At 42.1% G+C, this 26,938-nt stretch overlaps 1 protein-coding gene across 1 annotated transcript in view; it reads left to right on the forward strand.

Annotated features, from left to right (window-relative positions):
- The first annotated feature begins 772 nt into the window (after positions 1-772).
- Positions 773-26,938, forward strand: part of notch2 (notch receptor 2) — a 45,055-nt gene continuing 18,889 nt past the window's right edge. Inside the window, exons 1-4 of the mRNA XM_023954090.2 lie at positions 773-1,158; positions 15,044-15,125; positions 26,268-26,542; positions 26,668-26,875. Of these exons, the coding sequence (XP_023809858.1) occupies positions 1,086-1,158; positions 15,044-15,125; positions 26,268-26,542; positions 26,668-26,875 (638 nt within the window). The 5' untranslated portion in view covers positions 773-1,085. The remainder of the gene's footprint in view (positions 1,159-15,043; positions 15,126-26,267; positions 26,543-26,667; positions 26,876-26,938) is intronic.

The raw sequence follows: 26,938 nt of genomic DNA on the forward strand, positions 1-26,938 counted from the left end.
TTAGCTTGGGTTTAAAATGAGCTTTTTCTGTTGCAATTTTCTTTGCAATTTCTGTTGCAAAGTCTGTATGTAAAAAAGCTAAGAAATAAAAGGTATTCCTGGTAAAGGATGAGGCCTCTTTTTCATTGAAACAGTAAGAACACACGCAGACACAAGATACCACATATGTATACCTTTCAGAATAACTTACATGTCTGAAGAAAATATATTAATATTGTGTTTTTGTTTGCCTGAACATGCAGGTAAAAATAAAAGTCAACTTCACCAGATCGTGATTTAAGCATCGGTGCAGAGGGACTATTTTTATGCAACCACAGCCCGTTTTCTCAACCCCAAATTTACCTGATAACCGCTGCAGCATCACGGTTAACCTGAAAAACGGCAACACACACGGGCAGAGGTTGTTTTTGGAAAAACAGCTTACAACTTTCACCCCATTTTTAAAATACTAATCGTGAAAACTGGAGAAAATGTGAGAGGAAACTGGAATCGTTGAACGGGTTAATTTGACTCATATCACGCTTTGCGAGAAGTAAAAATGAAGAAAAAATTCCTCCGCCACGACGACACACGTAAACACACACACATACACATCCACAAGAAAAGAAAACTTTGAAAATTGATTTGTAAACAACTAAAACTCCTTTTTGTGTTACTTAGTTAAGATTGTCGTTTTAAATATCTCATATTCAAGTTTTCTTTTTTGGTTACGTTTGTAGAGCGTCTTTTTGGTCATCGACTGACTCCAGTCTGGGCGGAAGGATATGTGTTTGGCTTCTCGCTGTGACTTCAGTGACTGGGGCGCGTGAAGAAGTGCGAGTCGCTTTTTTTGGCCCCGTGCGTGATCAGAGCTAACTTTACTTTTATTTTTTCGTCGTTTCTAATCTACTTCGACATAACAGCTCGCGGGACGGATGTAGAAAAGAGTCGAGATGTTTTAATCCAGCACCGGGGGCGTTTTTTTCTCTCTCCAAATATTTCACTTTTGAGTGAAGAAACTCCGACCAACTTTTTGAGAAGTTCCCGTTCGAGGAGACGGCTGGACGGAGGGCGCGCGGCCGTATGTGGATTTTTACTGAAACATCATGGAGCAGAAACCCGGTTTCTCCGTGGGAACATCTCTTCTCTGTGCTCTCTGCTTCGTCCCGCTGTGCCTAGGTAAGTCCACAGCTCTCTCTCTGTGGGGAAAAAAAACCCCGACTTGTCACGATCACGCCGTGTTGTTGAGGGCAGACCTAGCATCTTCTCTGATTTTTTTTGGGGGGGGGAAATGGCTCGTGAGGAGAACCAGCGCTTAGGGAGAGGCGGCACATTCATCGGAACAAAATTCTAATTTCCCAGTAAAGTTTGAGCGCGCGCCAGGTGAGATGTGCACGTTGATCTGATTTAGGTCTAAGTTTGAGGGGTTGGACGCATTTGGCCCCCCCGAGGGAACTCGAGGCTCGTGCCCTGAAGATGCCTCGGCCCGCGGCTCAGCTGAGCAACAGCTGCCCAGATGCTGAACCCGAGCGGGAGAAGCCGGTTTGGCCGCGAGGACGCGTGACTGCTGCGTGATGGCGGCTCTCCTCCGCCTTGTGGTAGCACGTCAAATGATTTCTGCGCGACGTGAAGGATGAGGAGTTTGAACAGATACAGCTGTGCGGGCAGAGGTTAGCTATTGCCCGCATGGATGCGTGCCGTGCGTGTGCAAACTAACACTGAAGCCTAAATATGAAGTTATTCAGAATTTTTTCTGGTAGAAATGAACTCGTTGGAGTCTGGATCTTCATAGATGTGAAGGCACGCGCGCACTCAACAACACACTTTCCACACTTTATTAATGTATAATGTCAACACCTGTGAATGAATCTGATAGAAAAATGGGTTTCAGTCCACGTGACACCAGATGGGAAGTGGCTCTTAGCTCAAACCAACATGGATGCATTTGCACAGTGTTGTGTTGTTGTTCAACAAAACAACAAATGCTGCTCTTTTGTGTTTTTAACTCAAACTATACATCAACCATTTGATAGTTAGCAGGTACAACTTCACGTTTAACCTACGATTTCTTGTTTCTCTTAAACAATGTTAGGCTTGGGACATGACATCACAGATGAGGAGCCCCCTCCTTAAAGCCGAACTAAAAAATGCTGCAGGATGTGAATTGGATCCCACTAATCAGAAAGCTCTCATTTTCGTTAGTAGTGGTGAGATTCATCAAGGTTTTGATCTCAGCATCCTTTAAGGTTGGGCGTTTGGGACTGCTGTTCTGATTTTAATCCGTTGGACACTAAAAATGGTTTGTGACTTATGTGACAAAAACATGTTGTATCGTTCTACTCCGGTCATCTTTTGATCTATTTTCAAAGAGTTCCCAGTGGTCTTTTCATCATGATGATGCCGTTTTTAGCCAAAATTTAAAAGCCTGAGTCGTTTTCTAAGACATAGATTCCGCAGAGCTGCAGAATATCATTAAAAATTCATATCTGAGTTGTGGGCGGGACCGCTGGCACAGAGCAACCCCTTTGCTCTTCCCCTTTCTATTGCTGAAAACCTTGTATTTACACGCTCCCCCTCTACCTTACAGCCCCCCAAAAATGGCAGCAATATCGTAGCTATCCAGACGTACAGTTTAGATCCAGATTCCAGCTCAGACGAGGAAAACAAAGACGTTCATGGACCTATTTGTCTGCAGGTGGATGCATCAGAATGGGGCGGAGCAGGGAGCTTGTGGCCCCGCCCATTCAATTTTTACATCACAAATATGATCTTTATAAACCGCATTTATTCGTCTGCTTCTGATTTGAATACATTTTAAACTTAATTTGTCCTCCATCATCAGAAAAATTCCTCAAAAAAAACACATTAAAAGCACCATAAACGCCATTTTCAGCAGTGTGGATCTTTAAAGACGACATTTTCTTAGGACATCCACTCTCTCTGTGGTTAGATTTGATTCTGTCAGGGAACCAACAACATTAAATGTATTTCCTGTTGTCTTACCTCAAACACTGCCCACCTCTCCATTCCTGCATTTTCTTTAGGGGGCAGTTGGTAACATACGCTAACCGCAGTTACACAAAAGACCAAAAAACAATGCAACGCACCACAGGCGCTGCAAGGTGAAACACAGGAATGCTGCTGGTGTTTGACATTCCTCACTCCCTCTCTGTTGTCGCGCTGTGTCTCATGCACACACATGCACACAAACACACACACTTTTACATATGCAGACCTCTTGATAAAACACAAGGTTGTTGGTTTTTCTAGCTTAGCTTTTTTTTGTCATAACCTTTGACCCACAATGATGGATCAACACATAGTCTGGTGTCTCACTTCCATGGATGCCTTTATCAGCAGGCCGTGTCTGACCCAGAACCCCCAGCAAAACTTAAATGTTTGTTTGGTGTCAAAAAATGTTCCTTCATTTGATTTTTTTGTCATGTTTAAAGTTCTTGATGTAATTTTTTAGTTTTTTTCTTCATCTCTGCTTTTTACCCATTTTTACAGTGTAATGCATAGATATTAGGGGGAACATCATATGCTACACTCACAGACCACAACATTAAAGACCCACTCCAATGAAAATCCTCTTTTTAACTTGTTTTTGTTGTATTTTTTCTCATGATGGAGAACATATATAAAGAAAATTAAGTTCAAGACTGCGTTTCTTTAATCGAATCGTTGGGAATCAAGAACATATGCCATTTGAAAAAGATTGCAGTTGTTACAAACAAACTACAAGGCCACAAGCCCAGCTCCGCCCCATTCTGATGTGTCCACTTGTAGACAAATAGATCCATGAACGTCTTCGTTTTCCTCGTCTGAGCTGGAGTCTGGATCCAAACTGTACGGCTGGATAGCTCTGATTGTGTTTGCACCCCTAATGTTAAGTTGGGATTGTGAGGGGCTGTAAGCGAGTGGGAGAGCATGTACACAAAGGGATGATGGGAAATGAAGGCAGGCTCACTCAGTGCCATTGGTCCTGCCCACAACTCAGAGGAGAATTTCTAATGATACAGAAATGATATCCTAGAAAACCACACAGGTTTTTGGTTTCTGAATTATATAACCCAAAAAGAATATTTCGTGCTGAACTACCCAGTAACCTGGATTTTAACATAGTTCGGACACATGCTCAGTACTTTTATTTTTTAATGGCAAATATGACGCCATCTATTTTACGAAGTAAAAACCTGATAAATATGAATGTGTTGCACAGCCTGTTTATGAATCCACCGTGTTCTGATGATGAAATTGTGGATAATTTCTAAAAATTACCGGTAAATGTAAATACATTTTTTTTTCACATGATTCATGATTTATGGTCAATTGTGGTCATTATTTGACAATTTAGTGAGCAACAATGCTCACTGCTTTTTGCTGAGACTTCTGGGAAATGAATGTATATTGCATTGAGCAGTGATGGAATTCAGACACAACCTCAGACAGAGTCTTCTGGCAGAGATTTCTGGAAGGACAGGGATGAAGCAACATCAGTCCAAATGTTGGCAGCAGCATAAGTTCTTCTAAACCCCCCATTTCTACTGAGCAATCTTGAAGTTTTCAGCCTGAAGGTCGGTCTTCTAAGGTGTCAAAAATGTTGGAGCAGTGTGACAGGAGACCCACATTAGCACAAGTCGTCCCTGCTAAAGTTTTTGTGTGTGGGGCGGTGAAGTTGGGCCCACAGTGCTCTCATTCTTGGTGAAGCAGAGGTCCTTTTGTTTGCGGCACACGACGTGGGGCGGTCCTCCTGCTCGGGCATGTGGAGGGCTGCAGACTGCCAGCATGCGTTTGCGTATCTATTTGTGTTTGTGGGTAGAAATGCTGCTACACAAACTTCAGCAATTGTGCCACCCTTGTTTATATACTTATGCTGGGGTCTAGTGGGCAGTAATCTGCTTTGGACAGAGATTTTGTTTTTTTACCTACAAACATTGCAGCATCATTCCCTAACCTCCACCTCTCTCTCTCCCTTGGTCCACGGAGTTAACGTGACCTTTCTGACCTTTCTGATGGTAGATGATGCTCTGCAGTTAAATGGGAAACATCCACACCATCAGTTGGTTTTGTTCATATTTTTCACAGAAACACTAAATGTTTTCTGTTTATACAACAGAAAACATTTTTGAAGAGCTTTAATTTTTTCCTTTCGTCTTTGTGCAGCTTCAGTGAAGCAGACACATTCATGCTTTAGCACATTTACACAATCCTGTGTAATCTGAATCTTCAGCTTTGATGTTATGACTGGCTTTGAAAAACTTCACATGCAAATAGAACAAATAGAACTTTTTATTTAAGGAAAAGGATAAATTTTTCCTTCATGAACTAAGATAAACCTGTTTATGTCCTAAAGTTGCTGCAAACAAACTGGATTGGATGAAAGTTTGTTGGATTCAGTCCTGGTTTTAATCCAAGAATCCTTCACAGTAGAGCCAAAGAAATCAAATCTTCAATTTTTTTTTCTTTCTGCTTTTACTTTCTGTAATGAAAATTATAAATGATGGAATATAGTTAACAAAAACTATTTTATTTTAACATCTCCTTTGGAAATTGTCTCTAACACAATTAATGCAGCCGATGTTTTGTGAGCTACTGCTAGCTTGAGCATCTTATAAAGACAAATACTAGAACGGACTCGACAGAGCATTTTTGGTAACAACAGGCTTGAAAAGGATTTTTCTGCGTTTGGTTTGATGCTCCAAGTTTGAAGTTACAACCCCAGAGACCAAAGTCTGATTTCTGACTCACCAAACAAGTTGGTAGAAAAAAAAATCTACCAAGCAAATTATTCCATTATTTTACAAAGATAAACTATAAGTGTTATTTAAAAAAATGATATTATGTTAAATGCAGAGAGGAAGTCACAACATAATGAAAACATCAGATAAAAACAAATGATCTTTGATCTTCCTGTGATGATGTCTAATCAATCTTTGCTCTCTGCTTTGGCGTTTTCCCGCCGTCTATGAAATGTTTGATTTTCAATCACAAATGAGTTGTTTGTGTTTTTTTGCTGAAAAATGGCGACATGAGAAGAGGGGTTTCAGTCAATCGCCTGAAATCTGAACCAATTTAAGTTAAGGAAAATTCTTTCCTTAACTTTTTCAAGAAAATGACATTGCACAAAAGTAATTTATTAATGTATGAAGACGTCTTTAATGTCATCGAACTATAAAATCAAATGAAAACCTGCTGAGAAAACAAGCAGGGGGGATTGTTGACAAAAAATGCACTTTATTCCTATTTCTGCCTCGAGTTGATTCATTTTTACATGAAATCCTAACTAAAACAACTTAAAAACATAACCATGTTTTGGATTCTGGTTATTGACAGTAAAGATGCAGCCCTCTGTCGTGTTACAAAGCCACTATTAATAAAGTTGCACACAAAGTGGGTTCTCTATTGAATTTTGGCTTCTTGGAGCCTGCGGCGGGTACTTCCTGTTAGGAACACTAGGGGGGCGGAGTCACCCAATCCAGTCCTCTATATACAGTCAATGAACGAAACCCAAACTCTTCAACTCTCAAGTGGTCCATCAGTGTCTGTGCTCAGGGATTTTTACTTACTGTTTGACGTAGTAAAAAGACAGAGGTGTCCGAATTCCTTCACTACTCACTACATAGTGCACTATGTAGTGCGTTCGCCATTTCGTAGTGCTGTCCGAATCTACAATTCCAAAAATCGAGTGCCCAAGAAATTTCCCAGAATTCTCTGCGAAAAACCATTGCGCATCGATGCTCACTAGCTCGGCGAATGTAGACCACAATGCATTGCGTTGGATCAATTTTTGCCAAGATAAAGTCTTTCTATGTATTTCTATAATACAACATCAACGTTTTCATCTTCAAAAGACAGTGGATTCATAAATAATTGTCGCAAAATGCTCATATCAATGAGATTTTAACTTTGTGAAATCGATGATGTCATATCCGCCGTTAAAAAAAAAAAGTAGTGAGCATGGTGTCCGAATTGCTTTTAGAATTCGGGGCATTATAGTCCCTCACTGTATAGTTTTATAAGGAATTCGGACAGAGCCAGAGATCCGTCACTTCAGCTGCTTCAGCCGCTGCTATGCAGAGGTCCGTCGATTATGCACACATTAGATTATGCAGGAATTCTTTTAGTTACCATTTTAATAATTAAAACCAGCCATTTTAAAATATACTTTTATGTCATTTTAATTCAATTCTATGTCTTTTTTTATACAGTATTTAAAAATAATATTACATTTGTTTTGTTTCTGTACTTACTTTTTACAGCTTAAAACTTGTGTGTTTATATATGTTAGGGTCACTTTAGCATCAGAAATCACAAACTCTCTGGAGTTTGTGTCTAAAATAGATAAGACCAGACAATACAATAAAGAAAACAGCTGAATTTAACACAACAGACTTGAAGTTCCTACACTCACAGACACCAAGGATTAATAATATAACAATTGTTCTCTTCTGCAAAATCCTTAAAAGAGAATACAGACAATCAATTCCACCTTTTAAAAGTCATTTAAGCCTAATATCTTAAGTAATTTATCTGTAAACAAAAGTAAGCAATGTCTAAAGGATAAAAGGCAAGAATTTAAAAGGATCTTTTGTGAAAAATGCTTATGGAAATAGTATAACTCACAAAAAGTGAATTTATTTGAAACTGTTATTTCAAATTGTTATAAGTCTATCCTGGGGTAGGGTTAGGTTTATAACCTAAAGTTCTAAAGAATAAATAGAGTCAGCTAAACAGTTTAAACCAAAGACAAAAACCATTTGTCACCATTTTTACCAAAATCAAACAATTTTCCAACGACAACACTTTTCTTTTTGTCTAAAGATCAGAAAGAAGGAAACATTTATTGATGTAGAAGAGACGGGGAATTCCCTGAATTTATCAAGTCTGGAGAACTTTTCATGTTTTGGTCTCCTTCTTCCCCCATTGCACTCACCTGCCCCCCCATCACACACACACATACCCAACATGTACACAAACACACAAATACACTTACCTGCCTCCCCATCAAACACACACATTCCCCGACACACACACGAACACACAAATACACTTACCTGCCCCCCCATCAAACACACACATACCCCGACACACACACAGGAACACACAAATACACTTACCTGCCCCCCCATCAAACACACACATACCCCGACACACACAGGAACACACAAATACACTTACCTGCCCCCCCCCCATCACACACACACATACCCCGACACACACAGGAACACACAAATACACTTACCTGCCCCCCATCACACACACACATACCCCTGCACACACAAATACAGTTACCTCCCCCCCGTCACACACACACACATACCCCGACACACACACACGAACACACACAAATACACTCACTTGCCCCCCATCACACACACACATACCCCGACACGCACACGAACACACAAACATACACTGACCTACCCCCCCAACCCCATCACACACACACAAACACACACACACACACACACACAAAAATACACCACTCACCTGCCCCCACCCACATCACACAAACACATACCCCAACACACACACAGACACACAAAAATACACTCAACTGCCCCCCCCCCATCACACACACATACCCTGACACACACGAACACACAAAAATACATACACCTGCCTCTCCCACTCCCCGTTACACACACACACACTCTGACATACACCTGAACACACAAAAATACACTCACCCGCGCCCCCATCACACACACATCCGGAAACACACACATGAACACACAGAAATACATACACTTTCCCCTCCACCATCTCATCACACACACCCCGACACACTCATGAACACACAAAAATACACACCTGCCTCTCCCACCCCCCATCATTAACACACATACCCCGACACACACAAGAACACACACTTGACCCCTCCCAGCCCGACAGACCCAGACACACACATGGACACACACATGTAGACACACAAAAAAAAACACACACACACGTGACACATACAGATGTAGACACACACAGGGACACACCCACACAATCACCCGTGCAGACACACACATGGACACAAACACACAGCCTCAGTTGTTGGCAGCAGAGCAGTTGTATATTGTGAATCTTGTTGGACCTAAATGTTCTCTGTTGAAATTCCTCCGTAAGAATCACACAACGCATTTGAGCGGTAAAAAGGGGAAATTCCAGAATGTTTCCCTGACTGTGTCTAGTCTTTTCAGACTAGTGTCAGAGTTTGGGTTTAGGATTTCTTTAGGTAAAAGACACTCAGAAATCAATTTCAGGAATTGGACAGTCTACTGGATATTTACGACAAACGCTGAGACACATTTTAAGGTAAATTTTTCAAACTAAAAGACCATGTTTGTACTTTTAATCCACAGGTTTTTGTATTTTTTTATTTCTTTGTGCTCTAATCAGACACTAAAGGGGTCTTGAAAGACTTAATCCTTGAACTGCTTGGTGCTTCGTGTCTCCTCTGCCTGTGTGGGCCAGTGAAGCTCCCTTCAGGGTAACGTGTTTAGAGGGAGTTTCATTTCTCCCTCCATGCTGAGCTCAGGGTATTTTATTGCATGTTGCCATGACCACTGTTCAGCCCACTGCTTATAGAGGCTTGTAGAGCAGCTCCAGGAAATGGGGTGGCTTCCTCACTCAGTGCGAACAACTTCCTGGCCTCTTTTTAGTGGAAGTGTGCCAGGAGTCAGAAACTCCAGTTCACGTGCCGTCTTTGTTCTCCATCTTCGCGGCTGTGTTCCTGCCGGATCTTGATGTTGGTTTACATCTTATCACCTCGTCAGTGACGGTGAAGCTGATTGATAAAGTTGTGAAGGAGGTGACAAATCTTCTTTTTGTCTGTGTGTCGGGTGTGATGTCTGTTTTCTTACTGCCATTTCAAAGCGAAGAGATTTTTTAATCTGAACAGCAACTGATTTACTGGCAAAATCTTTTGATGAACTTTTACCCTCCTTCACAAAGACCCATAGCCTACAGCTGCGAGCACGCATTATTGTTTCCGTCCCTCCCATTCTGTTGGAAGGTCTTCTGTTGGGCCATTATATACTGAAGACTTAACTGACCGCATTTATTTAAGATTCTCTGCAAGAAGAAGCTAATTGAGTGGACAGAATTGGATACAACTGACAAAGGATTTGATTTTGATTTATGACTTTGCAGTTTGATTTATCAATGCGCTCTTGTTTTTTCTTTTTAGATCTACAATTAAAGCCAATGTTATTAGTTATGAAAAACCATTTTCACATAACGAGTGGTCTAAGTTAAAGGAATGTGGAAACTTTATTGATAAAATTATAATTTAAATAATGAAAACAGTCGTTTGCCAGAAACATTCTAAAAATGAGTTTTAAGGAAAATGGATTCTTAGATTTGATGGAATAGTTTAGTCAAATTCAAAGTCAGCTTTATTGTCAAATATGCTGCATCCATAAGACATACAGCACAGATGAAATTGCTTTTCTCTCACCCCACAGTGCAAGCAGCATATAAAATAATAAATAAATTACTTAAAAAAATAGATAAAAAGACAGTAATAGTAAGAGGAATAAGTGCTAAAGAACAGTGGCATGGTCAAAGTGGCAGTTTAAAGTGACATCAGTGCTGAGAACACTAAGTGGATGAGTCAGTGATGGCAGTCTTTGGTGATGATGGTGTTCTGAAATGGTGTGAAGTTTTCAATGTGAGCTTGTAGGATGGAGTGGAGGGGCCAGAGGGGATAAAGAAAAGATTTAGATTTCTTTTACCCAGTCTTTTTCTTTATACTAATTATGGTTCATATTGCTCATCAACCAGACATTTTACATGAATAAAAATCCTAATTCCAGACGAATCAAATCTGTTTATGAAAAACAGACCAGCAGACTGACTTCTCAGTTGTGTTGATCCTCTCTACACAGCCAGCAAATTGAACCCTTTAGTACCAAAGCTTTAGCTCTAGTGTCGGCGTGCTTTGAAATTGCTGTAACTCTACAACCGTTTGTACAATTAACATAATTCCAGCAGATTCTAAAGCGGAGGAAAGCAGTATTAAAGTGTTTATGCAATTAATCTGAATCAGCTGAATCTGAAGTGGAGAAAACTTCATAATCGGTTGGAATGACATTCATTGCGTAAAAGGGCTACAGTAGTTCAAAAAGGGTTTTATCTGCTGTTGCCTGACACAGCTACAGTGGTAAGTCCCACTCCGATGAAAATGGTGTCGTCAACCCGTTCTTGTGGCATTTTTCTGATGATGCAGGACACTTATAAAGAAAATAAAGCTCAAAATTGCATTTATGAGTATTTCTTTATTCAAGTCACTGTAAATCAGGAGCAGACAAAAACATGCTGTTTAGAAAAGATCGTATTTGTGGCATTGAAAATACGCCAGGCGGGCCACAAGCTCCCTGTTCAGAGCTCTTAGATATGTTGAGGGGAATTGGGGGCGGGGTTGTTTCTGGTCCCACTCACATTAGAGGGAAAAGTTTTTTTTTAACTTGTCCTGTCCAACAGATGAACAAACAGATCAGAGCCAAAGGCTTCCCGTGTTGAACAGATTTTACAACAGGGGCTTATGAATCTTCTGACACACAAGGTGTACATTTGAATAAACCCCTTTTGGATTTGAGGCTAAACTTATACATTTCTTGTTGGACCGGACAGAAAAGAGGAAAGAGACGAAAAGAGGTGGATGTTAAAGATAGGGAATAAAACACAAGAGAAAGGAGAGAAAAAAGGGTCGAAGAAGTTGGAGGATGAATAAAAAGTAGGACGGGGTAGAATTACAAAAAGAGGTGATTTCTGATAAATTCCTGCGGCTCTGTCCTAAAAAACGACATAGCTTTTATTTTTAGATTTTGTCTAAAAATGGCATCATCCTTATGAAAAACCACCAGGAACACTTTGAAAATAGATTAAAAAGATGATTAAAGTGGAACTTTAAGTTCAGAAAAATGTAGTTTACTATGACATAAATGCTGTATTTGATTTTTTTTTACAGGAAATAAATCATTCATAACTGTTTGTTTTAATGTGACTTTCAAGGCTGTGAGGCAGATGATCGAACCAAATAATCTACATTGTCACTGATGATTTACTAATATGTAAATATAGAATCTTTGGGGGGCTGGGGGGTGTAATCCTTAAATGTCCTCTGGTGGTGTCCAATAGTGTTGGTTAACCTGTTTCCCTGCTCGTTAAAGCCAATAATGTAATGCAGTAGGCAGGCGATGGCTGACAAAAATGCATTTATGACCAGTTTTGATATATTTTGGTTGAACTGTCGAAAGAGCTTAATGCATTTCTACAACACATTTTATACCAGTTGTGCAAAAGGTTAGTCTCGACTTCTTACATCCAACCTTTCTGTTAGGTTCTGGTGACTTTGTGGCTTTTTTAGTCGTGTGTAGCTGTGAAACCATGTAGGTGACAGAGATAAGTTGTAGACAGAAGAACCACATTTAACCTTTTACTTCCTTAAGACACAGTCCAGATAATCCTCCTGTTTCCCCAACACAGCGCCCCCTGTCTGTTCTGACAGTTTGGTTTTATTGAAACATTACATGTTTTTGTCACTGAGTCTGAAGGACGTGCTGGTGAAAAACAAAGCAAAAACAGACGAAAGAAACATGTTACAGATGTCATATGAATATTGAAATAAAGCAGCACTGATGACCATTTTAAAATGTAATTTATAAATGTAGTTAGTGGAGTATTTAGGTGTGTTTTCAGGTCATTGAGAGGTTTAAAAAAATCTCAGCTTTCTGCTCAAAAACAGACGCCTCCAGCATCGATTCCTAGGTGGGAATCAACCTCAGATGTTGGTGGCGTTTGTGTTAGTTCCATGTCTGTGGAAAAGGATGCTCCATCTGACTGCAGTCAGTGTTGACTTTGTGGAGCAGTCTTATCAAGGCTTTTGCTGGTGGGAAACGTTCCTGTGTATGCTTCATTGATAGGAAACTGTGAGAACTTCCAGAGACAAAGAATGCAGTATTGACCGTTACAGTCTGAATTACAATACACCCGTCTGTCCAGTCCGTTTAAAGCAGATGCCTTTTTCTGTCCTTCTGTAATGATCGGAGTCAAAAGACTCAACCTGAAACAACAGCTTTGCAGCAGAAAGGCTTCAGAAAATCCCAACAGACTGAAGTTCCTTTTACCTTTTGTGCTTCAGGAGGGTTTAAAAAAAACGTTAGTACAACACTTCTATGACTAAAAATAGAAGTGTGTATAAATTTCACAGTGGTTATGTTTAGCATCTCCATTTATAAAAGACCACAGTCTTTCACTCTTAACGCATCATTTGCTGTTTGCTGTTTCTAATCAGGCTGAAAGACTTCATGACAAATGCATAAAATGAAAATCTTCAGCAGCACATCTGTCTGAAAAAGATGTGTTTTAAACACTGAGTAGGAGTCTCTAACTTGGGTGACACTGTGATTAATGCTGGTGCAGGAAGTAACGCTACTGCTGAGCACACTTCCTGTAATGCACTGTTTCAAGAAGACTTTGTTGGCGTTTCTTCGAAGTCAGCTGACCTGACTGGAGCTAAGCAGAGACATTTACCACTCACCTCCTTAGATCAAAAGCATCAAATTCAAAACCTACAGCCTGGCATAGAAGGATGTCTGACCCGCTGGAGCATTTCATTTTTTTTTATAAATGTGTTATTCTTGTTATGAATGGTCTGATATTATGAAGCAACAATAAAAAACTGACTGCATATCCCATAATCCAGTACTTTAGCTCCTTTGCCAAACACTTATACCTGGAAACATCAATGATCATTAATGAAGTCAGACTTCAGATTGTAGTAGTTTTGTAGCTGGACGTCAACAATGGCAAGAAGGAAAGGAAATTGATCCTTTTGTAACCAACGGTAGTGCTGAGTTACTGACATCGGCCGGAAAACCGCTCTTATGTGCAGGACTAATGTTGATGAAACCAAGGAGATGGTTTAAGATGGCGCCACAAAGCATCGTCAGTGCTGAAGACCAACCAGGCAAACTTTACTTAAAAGCCCTATTTTTATTTTTATTTTTTTGTTTATTGTTCTTTCATGTATTTATTTTTCAAGGTTTTCTGCAGCATAATTACATTTCTTTTAAACTCAAGGTTCACCTACAGCCTGGCATAGAAGGATATCTGACCCGCGTGAGCATTTCATTTTTTATATGGTTACAATGACAATTATACGATTAATATTTAACGATAATGTATTATGGTATCATATTCCTGTTTTTTTTTATTTATATTTATGTTTAAAAATACATTTAGTTTTGTGTTTCAGTGGTGGTGAAATCATTCATGTGACTTACTTTGGCTTATTAAAATATTTTTAGTTGTTAGACATTTATAATTCAATTTAAGTGAAAACCAGATAAATACATTGACACGTGTGTCTGGCGGGTTGGGCTGATGTGGAACGCGTGAAGACCTCCTGAGTCTTGACGGAACAATGACTAATGTGTCTTCATCTGTGTGGATCACTGAGGAGGAGATAGTTGGGCTTTGTTATATTTGTCAGGGGCTCATTTTTGTGCCCCCCCCCCCCCCCCCCCCCCATTGCTGGCTTGGGGCCTCTGGCTTACCATCTGGATTACTAATTATATAGGCGGCTTGCTGGAAAAAAGTTAAAGTTCTGGTTCTTTTGGTGCATTTCCTTCGGTTGTGGAAGAAGACCATGCTTGCTAGCTTGCTAGATCTTCCAGGTCTGTAGGTTTACATTGAAGCGCAAGTTCAAGGTGACCGCGGCTGCAAGAACAGCATCATTTACTGTTAAAAAGGCGTAAATGCATCTTTAAACACAAAACATAAGTTTGCAATGTGTCACATTTAAAATGGCAACTATTGAAAATGCTTTTTTAAAATTTTTAGTGTTTGTAAACACAAACAAATGAGCTCTTCTGTTTAGTAACTTTGAAAGGTAAGAGCATTAGCGGTTTGATATTGCCTAAACATGACAAAGAGATGCAAACGTTGCATAAAAGTGAATTTTCAGGATAGTTCATGAAGACATGATCACATGTCTGTTGGTTGGTTGATAGTTTGACTCCTCTTGATTGTTGCCATTAAAACCCCACCCTTTGCTTTCTTGCAGGGCTGCAATGTGTGGACAATAAGGCGCCCTGCATTAACAACGCCACATGTGTGACCTTTGATAATGGCACCGAATATTGCAGGTAAGTTCTTCGGCACCACGCATGTTCCCGGCAACAGCACTGTGATGCAGATGTGGTTGTAAACCAAACATACCACACACAGACTCAATTTTGAGCCACAAACCTGGAAATAAGGCTGTTTTCTGGGAACAACACCAACACACACACTTTACCATCTAACGTTTTATAGTCTTTCTATGCTTCTGTAGATTATTAGCTGAAGTACAGCGGTATCCAGGGGTTTCTTAAGTCAAGTTTATATCATCCAAACGCCTGGAAAAATGTTAAAAAAGTGTTTCCATTTTTACTGGCGTAATGAGACGGTGGCATAACTTAAACGAACGAAATAGCTTCCAGCTTCTGACAGCTTAGCCAGGCTTGTAATTAGGTCTAAGCTGTCTTTTTAATTGTCTTGCCCCTCCCAAGCCAACCTCCCAACAAAAACACACCATGACTTGTTCCTGAACCTGATCGTGTTTCATCAAAAGTGATGAGAATTCTGTGATGCGTCTGTTCCCAGAGTTTTTGGAATTGTAGCACTTGGCTGTGCAGATAAAGATAAACCAGCATCTTTTATCTGGTTTACAGTTTAATAAACTTCTCTGCAGGTGCTGAAACCCTCTGCCTTTTTACATCTCTGTTTTCTGCATTCTTGCTGGAGTTTTAGGGAAAGTAACATGTTTTAATTAATTGAGAAAATATTTAAGAGTAGTAAATTGAATTGTTGTCGTTTAGGATCAACGTGGAAAAAGACCAAAGACTTGACTAAATTGTCATAGTAAGAACAATAAAATGTCAGAATTATATTAAATTGTGAAATTAAATCTGCAGACAGAGATTATTCTTTGAGGAACTGGAGCTTCACTTTTTACTGAGAAGCTTTTATGAAACATCTCCGCTGATGCGTTTTCTGTGACTTGAATGGGATTCATCGTGTTATTTGCCTCTGCGCTGCAGCATAAACTCAGACTGTTGTTTGAAGAGTCAGGAAATGCCTGGTAGCTTTCTTGCATAGCAGGTTTATAGGAATTACCTTCAGAGTGTAAAGAAAGTGGGAGGGGTTGCTCAGGCGCATTGCATGGCGAGGTGTGAAGAGGCTGCTTAACCAGTGAGTCCGCAGGTCTTTGGTTGTGAGGGTGTTGGACTAGAGTAAGTCTGTGGAGATTTGTGAATGACACTTTGCAACATGTTTGTGTGGCTGACATGGTAGCCAACCGAATCTGTAATCCTGGCCAATTTTCACGTTGATTTATACCGTAGTCTGGATAATAGGGTGTCCATTAAAAAGTATTATACCATGGTCCGGGTGAATACTCGATTCTGACTGGCTGCTGGGTGTGCATTAAAAAGTGATAACGCACAGTGATAACTGCACGGCCCAAAAAGAAGTTCCGGTCACCTATCTAAAATCTTCTGTATCACGGCTTCTTTAAAACAACCTTTAGCTTCATCATCATCAAAAACAACCAGGAAAAGGTGAACTTTCTCTCTGAACTGATGCTTTATTCAACCCATCGGGACCATCAGCATGTATATATATACCGCTTTATATCGCAGAATCTTGGCCGCAGCGGTGGTGCGGCCCCATGTCACGTTACCATGACAAGGCGCTGCACCACGTAACAAATAGTCCGCTTTTTGTAAAACAAAAGCGATCCAATTTGGGGAACAAACAATAATTAAGGACTAAAAACGGGTTAATATGTATTTCTTTTGTAAGTGACCATGGTATAGGCGGGTTAATAGCCTTCAAAGTGTGCATTATCACTTTTTAACGCACTTTGCGGAAGCTTCCGTCCCCCGCCTGAAGTCAGACGGTTCAGGGTTCCACGGCGTGCGTTAAAAAGATAACGCACACTTCGTCGGCCATTAGCCCTTACATAATGGACACCTCGACACATAGCCTGAATGTTCTATTGTATTGCTCTAAACAACAGCTGGTAACCGGAACAACAGAAACTCAGAACATCGGTGGACAGACGTTATTCCACTATACAGTTCTACTTTATGGTGGATATCTCTTCAATCAAAAATGATCTATGGAAACTACTGATGGACTTTGTTTCTTTGAAATGAACTTTTTTTTCATCATCTGGACAAAAGTAAGTGACCATGGTATTGGTACAATAATGCCCCCACAATGCCCAATAATTCCTGATAAATAACAGAAAAGTTAGTTATCCCACCTTCTAAAAGATACCACCCACCCTTTTAGAAAAACTACAATTCACAAAATCAGACAGGTTGGCTAAATATCCTGAATGATCAGCGACTTCCATCAGAGTGCGCTCTTGAAATTTACAGTACTCTGGGATCCTCATCAGTCGTAGATTCAAAGAGCTTGTGCAAAAAGAAATGCAGCTATGTTTAATACGGTATATCATCAGGCCTTTTATTGCATTTATGGAGAGGTTAAAAAAAACCATGAGATGTTCTGTGTGTCTCTGCATCTTTCATCAGTTCTCCACTGTGCTGCTGGAGAGCAAAGTGTTGGAAAAGGTTCACTGGACAGAACGATGACTGTAGCAGATGCCTAATGAAATATAAACTAAGTTTTATTTAGCAAATTTGAGGAAAAGTTGGGATATGTTTTGGCTCATGTTTTCCAGTGAATATAGCAGTTTCTCAATGATTACAGAATGTCTGTACCGTGTTGACATTGTGACGTTGTTTTATGTGGTAATGGATCCTAAGACTCCTACACCAACCTGATTCCAGGGCAAATCTACAGTCAAAAGAAGCCAACAAATGCTGAGAACGTGACCTTTAGGAGTCACATCTCCTGTTTTTGGGTCAGAGGATTCCTGATACTCGCTTCATTCCTGGGCGGTAAAGCAAGAGTGCGACTGCACACTTTATATTGTCCAAACCTCCAGAACAGCATGTCTTTGTCTTCTGCTCTGCTGCGGTGCACAGTGATGAACTCCTCTCCACTCTTAAGGCCCTCCTTTCTCCTCTGCTTTCCCCACATTTACCTGAAAGTTCTTTTTCTAGATGTAAAAAACAACTAGAAGGAGTTTTTGTGTTTTTGTGAACTTGTTTGATCTGACAGGTAGAATTAAGCTGGGGGGCAGAGGAGAGGAAAGAGACCCAAAACAAAAGAGGATGTCTCCTTTCAGGTAATTTGAGGCGGAATACCTTGGAGCAGAACTTCTTCCTAACGTTGAGAGAGCAGTAATAGGGGGGAGGGAGACTGGAGAAGTGTGGAGAGGAATGCAATTTCCCTCTTACTACGCCTCCTTCATCAAGCTGTCACTTATCCATCCGTGGCTCCTCCTCCTCCTGCTGCTTCAGGGATTCAGATCTTTGGGTTTTTATTTAAAAGCTTCATTTCCTGAGTCATTAAAGAGATAAAAACTAGGTCATCGCTCAGTTTTCCGCCCATGTTACTGGTCTGTTGGAGCTTTTTGTCTGTTGTTACTAGATACCCAGTTCCACGTCACATATGTTGGTGAATGTAAAAAATCATGGAATATATGAGCAGACATTGATGCAAAGATCTGATCTGTCTGTAAAACGAACAGTTGAGTTGAAGTTTGTGGGATTTACTAAGATATTGATCCCAAATTTAAACATGACACATTTACATCTAGGGCTGAAACAAGTATCTGAATACTCGGATATTTGGGATCTGTTCCTGAGGTTTTTCTTAAAACAGAGGAGCTTTGCTCTCAGCTGGCAGGACAGGAGGCATCAGGGACGTCCACATGAGTTCGTACATCTGTGTCAGCGCATCAGCGTGGGTTCATGAGGGACAGAGACTGAAGTGTGCTTTACCTCTGTCCTTTGTGGAAGTGAACACACCTGGAAGAGCTTTGCCCATAGGTTTCACCCACAGCTGGTGTGGGACCATGGCTTGCTTGTCAAGGTGTGATTGGTGTTTCAGGCTCAGAACTGGTGGACTTCTCTGTACTCCGTTAGTGTCTGATATAAAAAACACAGTTTATCTTCATGAACGCACAGAAAAAGTGGATCTTCTGGTCATCCATGTTGTATGTAGGTTCTCCTTCTTTAGGAGCTTCCATTGCAGAGCCTCCTGATGTCGAGATGTTTAGGTTTACCCTTTGTTGCATGTAGTTTGGCGTTCTGGCGTGCTTGCATTTGGACGTTGTTTCATTGCATTTCTGCAGAAGATGACAGACTGGATGATCATCATCATATGTAGCTGAGCAGACATGAATTCTGTTGTTCTAAAAATGTGAAGATTTGAACAAGCTTGCCCTGCGACAAACTGGTGACCGGTCCAGGATGTACCACGCCTTTGCCCAACAGTAGCTTGGACGGGCTCTGGTTGCCCGGCGACTAGGGTTGGGCGATGTCCCCTAATTTGGCCGTTGACGATGTTTGCTGTCAACCATCGGGATGGACGATGACATCGTCGGGGGGGGGGGGGGGGGGGGGGGTATTTTTACATTTTTCGTTCTTATATAACTGCTATTCGTTATTTTGCTTTTTTCATTTTATTTCCCAACTAATGACTAATCCGCGATGATCCAGTATAAACTGAGGGAAGTGACTTTAACAGAAAAAGTAACAAGCAAGATAGAAAAGAAGTGTAGTCGCTCCCGCACTTAATAAGTGAAGTGGACCGGCGGAGCGCGGACTTAAAGCTTTGTGTTTGATGGGAGGGGGGTACATGAGCGGTATGTGTGGGAGATTTAAGACTGCGATCCGTCCCGCAGCTCTACGGGTACAAGCAACCGAACTCAGAACCGGGTCTAAACATGTGTCTGAGCACAGCTCGGATCGTCAGCAGACACACAGCGGTTTGAGCATCAAAGCAGAAATGTCGCTCAGTCCTTAAAAAACATTCAAACAATCACGTGGATTTGTGTTTCCAGTCGTGTCCCGACTAAATAAAGGCTGATGTTATTCTTACACGTTTACGTGCAGCGCCACCCAAAGCTAATGTTGTTAGCCCGTGTTAGCATACTGCTAATCCTGGCTCCGTACAGAAAAAGCACTGACCACACGGATTAAAATTCAAATGATGAGCGAACAGGTGTTTGATAATAACCGTAACATTATTAAAAGCACGTTTAGAAGATCATCTCGTATTTTACCGAGCTGACATGTCAATATATATAGCCGCTCGGTGCTGTTATCGTTTTGTATTGAATTGTTACATCCAATAAAGTTTGGAAAAAAAGCCGCTCGGCGGAAGTTGTATCCCCTTCCGGTTTTCAAACTGCGCATGTGCGAATACTGCGCATGTGCGAATGATTTATTCCGACCGAAATTGTGACCTTAGTGAACGTTTTTATATTCTGAAAACATTTTTCTGGGCCCATGTACACGGTTGGATTCCAATCCGACCATTGATCCCATCAAGATATTTTGTACATGTAACCGCGGCTTATGGTGTCGACGCGCAACGTGGCGGGGGCGTGGCATCACGATGGTGGTCTCTCCATCGGGATGTCAGTCACCCATCACGATGGACGATGATATCGTCCATCGGCACAACCCTACCGGCGACCCCGTGAGGGATATAGCAGGTTAAGAAAATGGATGGATGGATGGATAAAACAACCTTCTTATCTGGTGGATTTGGCTGAGCGACAGCGTCCTGCATGGGGACTCAAACTGCAGGTAGTTTTCCTGACCAGTGCTAAACATACCCCCCCCCCCCCCCACCTCCAGCACCACCACTTTGGTTCCCCAATCCTTTTTTGATGAAGAGGGGTGGGTGAGGGGGTTACATGGAGAAAGGCTTTGCATCCTGAGGAGTAATGCCCCCCCCCCCTCCTTTTCCTCTGCAGTACTGATCTAGAAATGGGTTTATATCTGGTTCTGTGTGCTCACATAAAAGTTTTCCTCTTTTTTACATCAGTGGAGCTGAAACCAGAAACCAGAAGATCCTCCTGGGATTCTCTCCAAGTGACAGCAGTTTGTCTTCAGATTGATCATTTTTCTTCGCGGTGCTGCTACTTAGTGGAGGGGGGGCAGAAATCCATGTTGCTCTCAGAAGCAGACGCCTTTCAGAGTGCTGGGGAATGTGACGACCAAACCATAAAACCAGACGCAGGCGGGCAGCAGGCGTCTCTGTCACACAGGCTGTAAATGAGGGACAGCGAGGTTGTGTGTTTGGTCACAGTCACGCTTTTTCTGCATCTAAACAGGGAGGAAAATCTTTGAGTTCATCTGCTACTTTAGAACCGTCACTGCAGAGAATCAGATTTTAGCAGTTCATGCTTTTATTTTGCTAAAATTCTTCATCCTGGACCTGATCTGAACTCTGTTTTTACCCCCCCCCCCCTTTAGCTGCTTTCCCTCTGCAGACCCCCTGGACCATTTGACCAAAGGCTTTAAACAACTTGAAGGCCCTTTTCCAAACCTTTTCAGCTTTGTTTACATGTTAAAATGATTTCTTTGTAGGACAGTCTTGTTGAAAAACAGCCAAATGTTGAAGTGTCGGATTCTGGCTGAATGTTTCTTTGGTTTATGTTAAAAAAGGTTGTTTTACTGCTAAACTCACTGCTAGAGACTTTCCTTTAAAGACAAACGACGGAGTGGTTCTGGTTCTGTTTGCTCTCATGTTTTTTTTAGGATTTGTTTTAAACACAACCCAAACTTTTACCGCACAGTAATTCAGGACTCCACCCTGCTGCCCACGCCTCCGTCCGCTCAGCATCAGACCTCTGCTTTGAGATCCTGCCTTTTTCTGCGGCATGCATGGCTCTCTTCCCACATTTTACTGTCATACTTTACCTTTTCTCATTATGACATACCATGGTGGTGTTCTGTGCCCCCACAGCTACCCACCAACCCCAGAAGAGAATTTCCACTTTGTCTCTTTCAAAATAAAAGAGAGAAAAAAAAACAATCAAAGTGCCAAAAATCCCCCTCAACATCATGTTTAAAGTTCCTTTCCTGAAAACGCTCCACACAAAAGCTGTGTTCTGCCGTTCCACAGCCGAGGGACAGAACCGCATCATCCTAATGCGTTTGGTAGAAATTCTCTTTTGTAATTGCATTTTTTTTTTCTTTTAATCTTTGTACTTTCTCACATTCATCCTTGCTTCTAGAAAAGCTTTTTTTTATCTGAATGCAAAGCTTTTTAAACTGTACTGCAACACAAGCTATTTCACTAAGCTTGGGAATTTTTCTCCGCCACTCAGAAGTGTGCGCCTAGCGGGTAATGTTCATGCATGCACACACAGGAACAGTGAATGGGCCACCTATGCTCCAGCCAAGTCAGGGAATTATCCGGGGATTGAAATGTGAGCCGGCTGGTGCTCTGCCTCTGTTTCTCTCACACCATGTCTTCATAACAGCCGCGGGGGGGGGACATGTCAGAGTTATTAAGCATAGCTGAGCCTGGAATAGTGACTGAAAGAGGAGTGGGTGGGGAGGGTTGTAGCCGAAGATGAATAGGTCCCCAGGAAGGAGTAATGCCAAAGAAAACAGAATCAGAGACCTGGAGCACCTTGGGACCTGGGAATTTGGAATGAAGGTTGTCTGCAGGAGATAAGGCATGAAACGCTGCAGAGGTCAGCATGAGGTGGAGGAGGTGGAGGATGAAAATGGAGTCCAGAGAGCGAGGAAGGGTGTGCATTGGATAGGGGGGTTAATGGGAACCAGCTGTAGAAACCGAACACCTCGAGTGGGACAGAAACCAGCGGTGGAGCTCTGAGAAAGAAAAGAAAACTGCACGCAGTAAGAAAAAAAAAAAACGACGGGGAAAAGTGGAGGGAAAATAGGACTCATGGAGCTAAACTAGAGCCGAGTCTGGCGGCCGTGTTTCTTATAAAGCAGAACTTACTTCACCTTTGCAAACTCTTTGTTCAGGTTTTTTTTCTGAAGTATCTCTGTGTTGTTTTTAGCCTCAGTCTGGTGACAGTGTAGCAGGTCACAGCTTTCTCAGTAAGACGCCACTCCCTGATCATAATGTGAATCATGCACGGCCTTGCCTGTTTGCCTCGGGCGCGAGTGATGCTCCCGCAGGCTAATAATGAGCTCTCTTTGTGGCTGTGAAACCTGTGGGACGAGCTGCTGGTTCCTGACGTCACCCCAGCCGGTCCCATCCACTCCACTTGTTCTGCAGCCGTTTGACTGTCTGAAGTTTTGTTAGTGTTTAGTGAAACCAGAAAAAAACAGCTTGTGAAGCAGAAATAAAACGTTATTTCCAAGGAAACCTGAGAGAGTAGCAAACATCACATCAATCTGAGGAGAGGAAAAGTCTGCATTAATTCTCCCTCCCAGCTGACAGTCCGTGCTGCTGTGCCGTGAGTGCACGAGTCCTTCCCTGTTATATTTGTACTGTTCTCTCCAGTGGGTTGGGCTGCTTGTACTGAGGCGTGCACGGCTGCACCTGATGGCCGTTACTGTGATGCACAGGTAGACGAGCCGTGATCGGTGGCCGTCCTGTGGTGCGTTTGAGGACAGACAAAGGAGTGTCTTCTAACGTGTGTTGGGAGTCGCTCTGCAGATGTGTCGTGATCATTGATTGTATGTGAGAACTGGAGTGAGTGGGTGACGTCATTCAACAGGAAACTGCTTACTTCTGGTTTCAACCAAATGTAGTCAATTCAGTCGTCCCTTTTTTGGAACTTGGACACCGCCATGTTGGAGCCAGACGTCGTCAGTAAGCAGTGATTTAAGGACGCCGTCGAATAAGCAACTATATAAATTGGGATTGTTGACGCGTCGTTTTGTTTTATTGCCACTTTGGTTTTATGACCGCGCATCCGCCCAGTGGTGCTCACATCAAACCAGTGCCAGACATGCAGTGAGCGCTAGGGAGAAGATTCTTCTTCTTTTGTGTATTCACTGTTTATTGGCGCTCGTCCGCCATCTACAATAGGGAGAGTCAAAGCGGTGCAAATCACGCAAATCTTGCTCCAGGCTTTTTTGGTTTTACAGCTCTGTTCCTATAAATACCCGTCTTGGCGTTGTGTTAATCCGACCGGACAAAAACCACAGTTATTCATGTTTCCTTCGTGATCATGTTTACAACAGTTGGTACTTTCGGCTTTTGAAACAGACGCCACCCACAGGTCACTCCTAAATCCGAGTCCCCGACTGGTCAAAGTGCTACCATTCAGCATAAAAATGTTCAACCGGTTAAACTATCAGCACGCGATCAATGAGCATATCAATGATATGTAGTAGAGTTTGTAACCAGACTTAAAAACTTTCGTAGCAACGCACCATCATAAGCGTTGCGGACGCGGAAGCCCGAAATTCTGGTCTGCTCCATTAACTGTAGATAAGGGAGGAGCCAGTGAACACCAGAGATGGCTGCAACACTTACAGAGCATCTTTAACGTGTTTTTAAAAGGAATGAGACTGATGACTTTTCTGACATCTGATAAATCCCAGAGTTAGATCTGAGGCAGAGATTAGCAAGATAAAGTCTAAACTTTCTACGCATCAAATTGGTTTCATACAGTTATGTAAATCTCATTCAACGAGCTGCTTGTTGCTTTTATGAATCAGAGGGAATTTTTGTTTTCTGTTTTTAGGGTGAGTGTTCGGTGACTCAGGCGTGACGCCCGCTCTTTTTTATGGTTCCTAAACCACAATGCTGTTGTTTTCTGATGTTTTCAATGTTTGGAGTGGAGTGATCTGTGATAAACACAGCTCCGAAGGAAGTGAACGCCGTTCTGATGTCCTTTCAGAGTAAAACTCAGAGGGACAAGGAGTATTTTTATGGATTTGTAATGACACACGTCTGCTATTGTGGGTCACATTTCTGCACACTGTGGTGTCACCTGAGACCCCCAGGGAAGCTCGCTTTCAAAGACTCCAGGGGAGGCGGCGGGCCGCTCTGCTGCTCACACACACACACCTGTTCACGCACACACACTGACACACCCCTATACATGCACACAGACACACAAAGACATATACAAACTCAGATATACAGACACATGCACATATTTATGCAACTTCACACCTTCTTACAGGTGCCCAAACACATGCACACACAAAGACAAATACGTGCACACAGACATGCACATATACACGCATACACACGCATATTCATGCACCTTCACACACCTTACAGCTGCCCACACACACAAACATATACATGCACACAGACACTTTTATGGACACACATATACCTGAAGACACACGCACATGTACACACATATGCACAAACAGAGGCGCAGACACACAAAGGTGTACACGCATACATGTTGAAAGGCAGACACATGAATAACAATTGTCTTCTGGCCAAAAACAGTGTGATATGAGGAAGTGACGAATGAAAGCAGCTCCAACTGAGAAAGAACAGAGGAATAGAAAGTCACAACGACCCATGGTTCCTAATGGGATTCCTGCTGGACACAGTGCAACAGAAGAAATGAAATATTCCCTAGAGTTTGGCGTGAAAATGAAGAACGATACAGAGAATAGACTCATGGAAACTACACAGATCATCTGCTCCTCTTGACTCTTTGATTCTATGTTCTCGTGAGTGAGAACCGAGTTTATTCACAGCTGGTAGGAACATTAGCTGCCATATTCACCTGTTTTTTTGGTCTCTGTCAGAGTTAAGAAAACAACTCCAGAAAACTTTACTTCTTGTCCTTTTGCATCTCAGCTTCCTCTTTGTGAAACGTGACCTCGGCTTCACCTCTCTACCAAGCCAAGCTTCTGTTTTTCTTTCTTAGGAGGGTTTATGGGGCAACAGCTCTGGGTTCAAAGCACTTCCTCTGGTAATCTTAGAGTTATTGGATGAATTCATGTCTGCTCCTGCTGCTTTAGTCCTACAATAAAGCCAGCGATGTGAAAAAGCCTCGGGTTCTGCAAACATTTGGGTGCAGTGAGGTTTAAAGAAATCTTTACATCTCTCTTTGTCTTTGAATTCGAAACATCCATTAATCATTTCATGTTTAAGGTAGTTAAAGAGTCATTCTTACACGTCTCTGACACTCCGACTAAGGGATGTGGTTCCCCACATGCTGCTCTTTAGGTCACTACAAAGCAGTTCAGGCTTAACAATGTGTACTCTCTCATTTAGCCTGTGTGGATTTGTGCGTGTTTGCATTTGTGTGTGCCTGAGGTCTTTGTTAGCACCCGTCTGATGTGGTACATTACATTCACCTCAGTCTTTTCTTTGTCAGGCACATATTTGTCATTTCATTCAATGAAGTCTTCTGATGTTTGTGCGGAGCAATGGGAACCTTTGAACCCTCGTGATTCTGTGTCCAGGTGTGCTGCAGGATTTTTGGGCGAGTACTGTCAACACGAGGACCCATGTCAGCCGGGCCATTGTCTGAATCGGGGCACCTGCTCCGTGTCCATGCCAAATGGTGTACCTGTACCAGGTAGTGCCCTGTGCACCTGCCCTCTGGGGTACACTGGAGAACGCTGCCAAACGCCCCAGAACTCCACATGCTACCCCAACAACCCCTGTGCAAACGGAGGCGTCTGCACCCTGCTGTCGCTGGACAAATACAAGTGTGAATGCGCCAGAGGATGGACAGGTGAGCGGTTTTGGCAAGACAAGGACTCGCTGCTATTTGAGAATCCTTTGCTGCCTGGAAATGTCGCAAATGTTTTGTCTGTTGATACTCAGGAGAGCCTAACCACATGCTGTTTTTTCTGCCAGGTTCACATTGTGAACATGAGGATAGCTGTCTGTCCGGTCCCTGTGCCAATGAAGGAACATGCAGCTCTAAGTCTGGTGGCAAATACACCTGTAGCTGTCGTCCTGGCTACAAAGGTTCCCGCTGCCTCAACGACACAGACGAATGTGCAGAAACACCCTCCCCCTGTCAGAACGACGGCACGTGTGTCAACACCCCCGGCTCCTTCAAGTGAGTCCAAAACATCCAAGGAGACGATGTTCGGAAGCACCAGAGTCCTCGACTGTAACAATC

This window comes from Oryzias latipes, chromosome 4 (genome assembly GCF_053564925.1).
Source record: "Oryzias latipes strain Hd-rR chromosome 4, Olatipes_Hd-rR_3.1".
In the NCBI taxonomy this organism is placed as follows: domain Eukaryota; kingdom Metazoa; phylum Chordata; class Actinopteri; order Beloniformes; family Adrianichthyidae; genus Oryzias; species Oryzias latipes.